This window comes from Leptinotarsa decemlineata, unplaced genomic scaffold, assembly GCF_025532065.1.
Source record: "Leptinotarsa decemlineata unplaced genomic scaffold, Ldec_3_MD MMD2_tig00026282_RagTag_RagTag, whole genome shotgun sequence".
Classification (NCBI taxonomy): domain Eukaryota; kingdom Metazoa; phylum Arthropoda; class Insecta; order Coleoptera; family Chrysomelidae; genus Leptinotarsa; species Leptinotarsa decemlineata.
In genome coordinates this window covers 18273971-18284642 of record NW_027412668.1, presented here as the reverse complement: position 1 = coordinate 18284642, position 10672 = coordinate 18273971, and the positions used below count along the sequence as shown (strand labels likewise).

The 10672-nt window shown below is 31.0% G+C and overlaps 1 protein-coding gene across 1 annotated transcript; it reads left to right on the top strand.

The window, feature by feature from the left end:
- The first annotated feature begins 775 nt into the window (after positions 1-775).
- Positions 776-8832, top strand: eIF3d1 (eukaryotic translation initiation factor 3 subunit d1). Its single transcript, XM_074179943.1, has 9 exons — positions 776-1076; positions 2244-2506; positions 3266-3377; positions 4732-4841; positions 4915-5053; positions 5108-5268; positions 5390-5521; positions 6617-6984; positions 8490-8832. The coding sequence occupies exons 1-9, from the start codon at positions 875-877 to the stop codon at positions 8686-8688; spliced, it is 1686 nt and encodes a 561-aa protein (XP_074036044.1). The 5' UTR covers positions 776-874; the 3' UTR covers positions 8689-8832.
- Positions 8833-10672: the final 1840 nt, after the last annotated feature.

Here is a 10672-nt window from a genome sequence, read left to right as displayed (position 1 = left end):
CAAATTTATAGTTCTGTGGGCATATGTCGCATGACGTGACTGTCACAAATCAGAACTTAGAAGTGACAGATATATCGCTCAGACTAATCATATAATATTACTCTGAAATATATCGGAGTATTGCGAGTGTGACTGAGCTATCAAGTTTGACGTAGATAGTCACAAATAGTTGTCTTCACGATACTGTCACGTTTTGGTTTTTGTAAAGTTAGTACGTTCATTAAAGTTCCGTCTTCATGTCGTTAACTTATAGTTTCATTGCCCGAATTATCTGGTTTACACTTAGCATAAAGATGTTCTGAAAAGTATTTCCCAAGTGCAGAGCTTATACACAAGAACTTGAAATTTTCGCTAGAAAGTTGTTACCTTCGATTTTTTCACGTGATTTGGAGTTTCTTTTATAATCTTCAATTTCGAAATATTCGAGATGGTAAGATTTTGAATGAAATATTTTCCCAGTACATTTATGTCGTTTGTTATTTCTATTTGATTCATATCCCATATATTTTTATCAATTATACCAAAATGAGGTACCACGAGAATTTTTACGCATTAAATTTTTTTGTAGTGAATATTTTCAAATTGCGATGAGCATATCTTTTTTCCTCAGTAATTTCATGTAATTTGTCATCAGATAAAATAAAAACCATACATTTAACATCAGTTGTATCACTTTACATTGCAGTTTTCTGAGATCAATGTATTTTGTTCCAAGGCTGGAGTATTTTGTGAAATTTCCATTGGCAACACTAGTGACGACTGACAACTGACATTACATTATACGTCAACGTTTCTTTCCTGTTGTAAGTTAGCAAAATTCCATATTGATATAAGGTGTGTTGGTCAAATTTATTATATAGGTATAGAAACAGTCATGACTATGACGGATATTCAATCGGGGGGCGAATGCTCTCACTTTGTTGCGCCCATTATACAAGATAATCCTTCGGGATGGGGACCATGCGAGGTTCCTGATCAGTTCAAAGACATGCCCTACCAACCTTTCAGCAAAGGTGATCGTTTGGGAAAAATTAGTGACTGGACTGGAGCTGCGTTTCAGGATAAAAAATATGCTAGTACGTATTCATGACCTATACATCAGCATTTATTTATATTAATGGTCTCCGATAGTGTTGACATTAACTTTACTTAATTTACATGTATTTTCAAATTTAAAGAGTAATTGAGTTTTAAAATAATTCATTTGAACTACATTGGAGCTACATTGGAATTTTTATCTAACACTAACACTAAAGATGGTTTTTAATATGCTCTGATTCATTAGAAAAAAAATTCAAGTTTGCTACTTGAATGAATTAGGCTTTTCAAAATATTTACCTTAGTGCTACAAAATGCTTTAACAAATATTTCAGAAAGCCAGTTTCATCTGTTCTCAACTGCCTCCCCTACAAAAATAACAATCACTTATATCAAGAGTAGGTATCACTGAAGTTGATAACTTTCCTAATGTATCATAAATTCATTATAATTCAATGATTTTTATTTGAGCTTCATCAAATACAAATACTATGTTTCATGTATTTTATCTTTATATGGACTGTTTTTTCATACAGAAAGCAATATTTATTTCTCAACTGATTCAACTAATGTTTATACAAAAATACAAATTTGGAACAACGATTTGTTGATCTGTTTCAAAACATAACAAGTTTTTGAAGTTTTTGTGGTCATTGCCAGTTGTTAATATTGTAAGTTGGTCAGTCATTTTCATTTTGCAGTAAGATATTCTTCATTAATCAAATGTTAGCTAAATTTTTAGGCACTGTTTTTAGTCTAAGCAGGCCTTGTCAATAAGGCCAATCTAGGCTATGCAGTTGGGCTCAGAATATCAGGGGGTTCGGATTACTGTGAGAAAAGTTTTTCAATAATCCAATGGGTTGAAACAGAATACAACTTTGTTAATTGATTGATGCCAAGTTGTTAGCTTGTAGCAATAATAGTTTATTATTTTTGCATACTTGCCAGATTCTGCTTGTTACTTCAACATGAAATCAGCATTTTCGTTTCACTTTTCATAATATCATTTCTCAAGTAATTTGCTTATTGTATTTTTTGTGAATGGCTTAATTCACTCCCACTTCTTTTTTATAGTAAATTAAAGTTTAAATATACATCGATCAAGTTTCTGAATTTTTCATTGGAGTTTTTGATTCATTCCAAAAATAGTGTGTTGAATTTTGTTACAAAGAATTTATTTCAGTTCTAATTACACATAATTGTAGGCAAGTATGCTTCACAGTTTGGTTCTGGTAGCCAATATGCTTACTATCATGAAGAGGATGAAAGTACTTTCCATTTGGTTGACACTACTAGGATTCAGAAACCACCATACCAACGTGGTCGCTTCCGTGCCAATCAACGGAACATGCGTGGCAGAGGAGGAAGGGGAAATGCTCAAGGTGGAGGTATGCAATCCTTAGGCAAGGGTATGAAAGCTAGGGATACTTACAAGAGGAGTCAGGTTAAAAGATGGGGACAGGGAAGGGTGAGTAGGCTGTTTCAATTTATTTGAATTATGTTTGACCTATAACTCATGAAACTATTCATATTTTGAAAATTAATTAGTAAAATAATGAATAAAACAATGGGAACCTTTACCTATTTATTCTAAAATTTATATTACCACTTTTGTTCTCTCAGACCATCAAATTGGTTGCTCACGTTAAGAATGTTCCTTTTTTACTAAATGACTCAACAATGTATTTGAAATTTAATCTGTTCCTTTAATCTCCGGCTTCACAGTTATTGATTTAATCAAACTGTTACTTCTGTTATCTGTGTCCATCCATGAATTCCATCAGATACATTGAAACCAGAGCCAATGAATATGATTTCTTTTCAACTGTCGACTGTTGTCAACTTGTAGTGGGGATTAATTCATACAGTTCAGACGTAAATAGTTCTTCTCTGTCTTGATTTTTGAACAGGGCAATCAGAGTAGAAGGGCAAAGTTTATATGAAAAGGAATTATTTATGTCACTTTTTAATAAAAAAAACTGCCTGGAGGGCGCTATCAATTTTTTTTTAATGGAAAGGCTGGAATTGTGACATTTAGTATGAATGGTATTTCAATTGTGTATAGAGTGTCCCTCACTTCTTGAATTTTTTTCAGATGTTTTGAAATAACTATTCATTGGAAAGAGAAATAAAGTCATTCTTATAAACACTTCTAGCAAAATACATTTTTTCGATTACTAGTTACATTTTTTACTATTGCCCAAGTTTATCATTTGATTTTTTTCAGCCTCAAATCAAAATAAGAGATGCTTCAGTTACAGTTCGACCAGATTGGAGTACCATTGAGGAGATGGACTTCCCTCGGCTTGGGAAGTTGTCTTTACCAGGCATCAAAGATGGTAATATTATAGATCATTAATAATTTTTATATTGAAATATGAGAAGAAATGATAATCTGTTAAGTTACATATTGTACAAGTCATTGTTTTGTTTGAAAATCAATAGGGACGTTGACCGCATTCAAATACAATATGTAAATGATACAAATAAAATCCCACAATACCAATTCTTAAAAGAAAATATTTATATTTGTTTTCATAAATTCAGTTTTTGCTTAAATATCAAAATGTAATGAAATCACTATCAACAAACACAAAACACTGACAACAAACACAAAAAGCAAGGCGTTACACACAAACATGATTTCTGTCAAATAGTACAGCAACACTTGTAATGGAATTAAAAAAAGATATCTATCATAGGAACTCTTCACAATGTAATACATTGATATATTTATATTTTTGATGTTTGGAACTCTAACTAAAGTGATTTCTGTGAAATTCCATGTTCGAAACTAGTTATTTGGGACATATTCTTTCAGTTTGTATTTGAAAGAAACTTTTCTGCATGTTCTATTTATCTTTGTGAAGAGTATTTATTGTTCAATGATGAAGAAGTAGAAAGCCAAAACGTTTTTTTTTTTTCAAAAACTGATATGTCCTATAAACATTTTTTTTTATTCTGATACATTTTAGGCACAAATATCCAATGGATCTCCGGAGTCAAGTTTAAGCTACTTTTTTCTATTATTTATCACCTTTTAGTTATTTTAATTGCAGTACTTGCATACTGAGGAATTTCACATTCATAAAACATTGAACTAATCTGTAATTAGAATGAATATGAAAAGACTATATCATGGATTTCATCAGTGCTTGGAACATGTGAAGTCACAACGATCAATTATTAGTATTTCAAGCGAACTTTAAGATGGAAATTAAATAAATGATTTTAGTATTAGTTGTATTGAAAAATTAATCTTGAATATTTTGGGTTATATTTGTGATGTATGATAGTCTTCCAGGCAAAATTAGCAAATATCAAAAGTTTTACTACTTTTTTTTGTGAAATTTTCACTATGAAATGTTTACAACACGTGTTTCGCTGTACAAAAGCTAAACACAATATATGATCATTAGTTTTCTTAATCTCCTGAAGACGTCCACTTGATTGGTGAAATGCGCCTTGAGAAGAGTATTGCAGTTCTGGTGTTTGGGAGAAGTGCTTGTTTTGGAATAGCCTTCTCAAACAGGACTGAACAATACTTCAGCAAGACTGATCGGTATAGCGAAACAAGTTTTGTAAACCTTCCATAGTGAAAATCACAAACAGAATTATTTTTGATATGAATTTTCATCAAATATCGGTCCGTTGTATTCAATTTTTCAAAATGTATGTTCTGATTTATTTCAGGTGATGATATACTGTGCTGTGGAGAGCTGGAATACTATGATAAAACTTATGACCGTGTCAATGTGAAAAATGAAAAAGCCTTACAAAGTGTCAATAGGATTTTCCATACAGTAAGTTATTGGTTTTTCATGGTACTCTGATTTATGGACATACTGTATCTTTAAAAATATTGTCTTTTAACAGGTAACTACCACCGATGATCCTATGATCCGAAAACTATCAAAAACCGAAGGAAATGTTTATGCTACTGATGCTATTTTGGCAACTATTATGTGTTGCACACGCTCCAATTATTCTTGGGATATTGTCATTGAAAAAATTGGTAAGATTGGACTATATTGTAATGGTTAGAAAGTTGATAATGTATTTTTTGCAGGTGACAAACTTTTCTTTGATAAAAGAGATAATACTGAGTTTGATTTGTTAACTGTTAATGAAACATCTGTTGAACCTCCTCAGGATGACGGAAATTCTTTGAATTCACCTCGTAATCTTGCATTGGAGGCTACATTCATTAATCACAATTTCAGTCAACAGGTGAGTATCCTACATCTATTTGAAAATATCATTCCAGTACAGTTTTTATTTTTAAATTTTTTTGGAACACAATATTTTGTGAATGTCAATAAATCTTATATTTTTATTATTTTATTCTCAGGTATTGAAAGCTGGAAATAATGAGCCACGCTATAAATTTGATAATCCTAACCCATTCATATCTGAAGAAGAGGAAGGAGAAATTGCAAGTGTTGCTTACCGATATAGGAAATGGGATTTAGGTGGAGGAGTTGTAAGTATGCCTTTATTTATTCACAGATGTAAAAAATACTAATATAGTATTATGTAATACATTGTGTATCCATTAGAAGTTTGACATGTCTTTCGTCATATTATTTGTGTAGAATACAAATAATAAAAAACTGATTATGCTACCAATAGTGAACCTTTACAGTAATATTTCATTCCGTATTGTTCTATGACATATTCTTGTTTGCAGAGCGAAATATAAGACTTTATCCAGTCGCGGGCAAGGCCTCTAGTGCCATATCTATCGAACTTTTCCAAGAGTATCGCATAATTAATACTATGAAAAGTTTTGAACAAATCTAGAAATATACCTGGTGATATAGAATTATTCATATAACCGGGCATTATTTTCACAATAAATTCATAAATTGTCATTTCAATTGATTTTTCCCTAAGATATATAGATAGATAGATAATATATTTGTCTCTTTAGGTTGTTCTTACAACATGAGATATGTCAAAAAAATGAAAAACAAACAACAAGTACAAACACATTAACAATAGTCAATTTCACACAAAAGTTAAAACATATTGGATGGATACATATTAAAAACAGTACATATAATGCATACTACATAGATGAAAATGAATCAGCCACACTTTTGAATGAAATCGTCTAAAGTATAAAATGCTCCTTGGATTAAGAACTTTTTCAGTGTATGTTTAAAAGTTTTGATTTTTGTTTCTCATTTCATGCTTTCAGCCAATAAGTTGAATAAATATGCTCCTGCATACTGATTTCACTGAAGTAGTCACCTAGGAGCCTAGATCACATGACTAGTTTAGACATTTTTGAGAAAGATGGTGAAATACTTATTGATCTATGGTTTTCTGAGAGAGCTGGGTTACCTTTTTTAATAATGGCTTAACCAGAGCAATTTTCAAGTGGTCTGAAAAATTACCTTTAGAGGAGTTATTTATGACGACACTGATAATGCCGTTTGAAAAAAAAATTGAAGCGTTTGATACATCATCATAGTCCAAAGTGGATTTTTTCCTTTAAATTTCTACAATAAATAAAATCTCCCTCTCCCATTTTTCTTTATATCATCTCCTTGAAATCAAAATTGAATTTCAGATTTTGGTAGCGAGATGCGAACATGATGCAGTGGTCCAGTCTCCCAACGGGGAACTTCAATTCCTCTCTATCAAAGCTTTGAATGAATGGGACTCTAAACTGGCGAATGGTGTTGAATGGAGACAAAAGTTGGATACGCAACGCGGTGCTGTTTTGGCTAATGAACTTAGAAACAATGCTTGCAAACTGGCCAAGTGGACAGTCCAGGCCATTCTGGCTGGTAGTGATCAGATCAAATTCGGTTATGTATCTCGTGTACATGTCAGGGACAACAGCAAGCATGTCATATTAGGGACGCAGCAGTATAAGCCACATGAGTTTGCTACCCAGATCAATCTTAATATGGACAATGCATGGGGTATTCTAAGGTAATCTACTTCTCAATATATTATATCTGGTTCCACTCCATAAAGGTGAAAATATTGGTGTTTCATCAAACTTCCGATCCACCACTTCGATAACTACATTATTGAAAATCATAGAAAAACTAGTCAACAGAAGATGAGAAGAATTTATAAAAAATATACATAAGCAAATATTCAATGAACTGTTCTTCAAAACTTTTGAAAATTATTGTAGGTCATGATTTGGATATTGATTATTCTAAACAAAATTCTAGAAACACGATCATGTTAGACACCAAACATATTTTGATCCTTTGTTAGTCAGTATAATTCGGTCTGGTCTCTTAGATCACGAAGCAATTGTGGGTGTGTGTTAATATGTGTTTCTCTTAACCAGCTTTCGGCTCATTACGAACATGAACCCTCGGAAGTCAAAACTTGCCCAATCTAGGAATTAACGAGGTTTTACTTTTTAACGTGCGATTTCCAGATTGCAATATATGGGTAATAATAATAATAAATCGACTTTATTCATCTAAGTAAGGAATGTAAATACAGAACAAAAGTTATAAAATGAATCAACTTTTTGAAAATATGTAATAAAAAATACATTGAAAAATGAAAAAAATGCTGATATACCTAACACATAAATACCATATCATTTGAAACATCAAAATTATTGCAATAACTGATATATATATATATATATATATATATATATATATATATATATATATATATATATATATATATATATATATATATAAAATTTAATTATCAGGTAGAATCTCTAATCACTAGGCATTTTTACAGTATAGTTTAGAATAAATGTAGGAAAAGCTATGAGTAATTAGTGCTGAGTTGTGTTCGGCAATGACCGAAACCTTTTGGGTTTAATAGTTATTATTCTGGAAAAAACTATTGAGTTTGTTATATAAATACTCCGTTTTTTTTTGTTAACAGTAATCATTTAACCTACCAATGATGTGATAAAATTTATGTATTCCCGCTGTAGGAAAATCATTCATCATTCTTTGGTATTGACTAAAAGTCCATATATGCAATCAAATATGATAATTTAGTTCTGCAAAGTTTGAGTTTGAAGTGTGTAGAACGAACGTTTTTATTGGGGAAAACTTGTCTGATGATATTATAAGGTGATTTACAAATATGGCTCATGTTTTTAGAAAGTCTAAAATCAGAGTCAAACCACAACCCTAGTTTTTTCTTTCAGAAACTAAAAACAGTACATCTGTGGCAATCAAGTCTTTTGATAATCCTCTAACTCCTATTTGACACAATTTTTCCAGGAGTAATGATAGTTTATTCAAAAAATACTTTCTTGTGAGATTTTCACTAAACAGTTTCACAGAAACGCAGCACGTGATTCGCCATACAATGCCTTCTTTAGGCGTGTCTTTAGTAAAGACACATCTGAAGAAGCCATTGTAATAAATGAAAGTGAAGTCATACTTTAATATTACTTACCCATAAAACCAATTTGTTAAATTTTTTAAATTTTATTTCAGATGTATCGTAGATATTATAATGAAACAGAAGGATGGAAAATACTTGATAATGAAGGATCCCAACAAGCCAATGATTCGATTGTATGATATTCCTGATAACACGTTCGAGTCTGATGGAGAGACAGAATCTGATGATGAAGGTCCCGAGAATTCGACAACCTTTCCATTGTATTCGTACAATTCCAGTGCCAAACGTTGAGGTTTTGATTGAAAGTAAATGTAATGTGCAGTTAGTTTTTTATGTTTGACTACATCAATAAACTGCCAATGAGGAGATGTTTTTCAACATAAAGTTTTCACATGGTTAATATTGAAAAATAAATCCATTTTTTGAGGAAATGCAGCTAGTTGTTTATTTGTTTGATTGAAACCAGAGAATAAAATAAGGCATTGCTGATTCAACATCAAACAGTGCCGTTTTGACTTGCCACAAATGCTTTATTAATAATAATAATAGCATTTATTACCCAACAGTTAAAAACCATTTACAGGGTTAACTAAGTATGTTAAAAAAATTATTTCGATCCTTATAATTACAAAGTTACGATTTGAGAAAATGAATGAATATTATAATATAATAAAATAAAATATAAAAAAAAAACTATATCAGAAAATTAAAAATTCTCCATGAAATACTGAGATGCAGTGTCAACAATATATTCTAAGGAATCATAATTGATATCACACAAATTTGAAATTATTGCAAATGCTAAAGATAGGACTTGAGATACAAATAAGTTCTGGCCAGTCGGCTGTAAAAAGTTTTTGTATTTCTAGTTCTGAAATGAAGCACACAGAAAGTTATAAAAGATAACACCTTCATAGCATCCACATTGTTGTGCAGTAATTTATACAGAGAAATTATTCCAGCAAGTTTTCTGCGTAATTCAAGATTTTCAATATTGAATGTTTTGGTAAGAGATTCATTTGGAATACCTCTATCAGGATAGATATCATAAGATTTGAAGTAAATGAACTTCAGGAAACGACGTTGACTTCAGGAATTAATACAATTAATGTATTATAGCAATTGTAGAATGGAGACCATATTCTAATTTTGACCTTACGTAGGCTACATAAAGAGTCAATAGAGCAGATATGTTTGAAAAATATCTACAATTGCGAACTATGATTTCGATCTAATATGGTTGAAAAAAGACAAATTTTGATCAAAATATACACCAAGATCTTTAATTGAGTTACTTTGTGACAGTGAAATGGTATCTACCTGATAATTGTACTCGATGACTGACATTTTTCTACTATAAATAACTACTTTACATTTGGATGCATTGAGATATAGTTTGTTTACTGTATATTTTCTAACTGGCGTTGCCATGTTGTTGCGGAGATATGATATTATGAACTGAGGACTGTACGCGAGTGTAGATGACAATTTTGAGAAGTTTTGCAAAGTTTGATAGGATTGAGATAGGACGATAATTCCAAATATCGGATGGATCTCCAGACTTGAAAATGGGACAAACTCGTGATATCTTCCATAATTCAGGAAAATTATTATTTTTAACTGCAAGATTGAAAAGTGTCAGTAAGGGATAGACCATTACACTGATGCAATCTTTTACAAAAAAGGACGGTATCTTATCAGGACCAGAAGTGAACATATTTTTTAGTTTATGTGCCGCAATCAAGATTTCCTGTTCGCTGATGTAAGTTTATATTATTATAAAAACAATTTGAATTTGATAAGAAGCATCAATGTAAAGTATTTTCATCAACTGCAGAGTGTAAATATATACTGTGGAAAAAATTTGCCAAACTATTTAAAATTTCATCTGGAGAATCAATAGTGAAGCCATCATATTTCATCTACTTGGAATACGAGAGGTTATATTCTTGGAATGTACGTATGACCACAATGATTGAGGATTATATACTACAGATTCTTGTATTGTATTTAAATAAATATCATATACAGCTTTGATTTGGTTTTTGATGAAAAGTCTAAGGCTCTTGAATTCATAATTGGACTGCATATTACTAGTTTTCTTGAACTTCTCGCGCAGTTTAGCTTTCTTTTTGATATTGCAAATAAGCTCGGATGTATACCATTCGGGATACTTATAATAATAATAATAATAATAATAAGTTTATTCTCAATAAATTCTCAAAATAATAATAAGTTTCTTAAAATAAAATACAATAATATAATAATAGTGCAC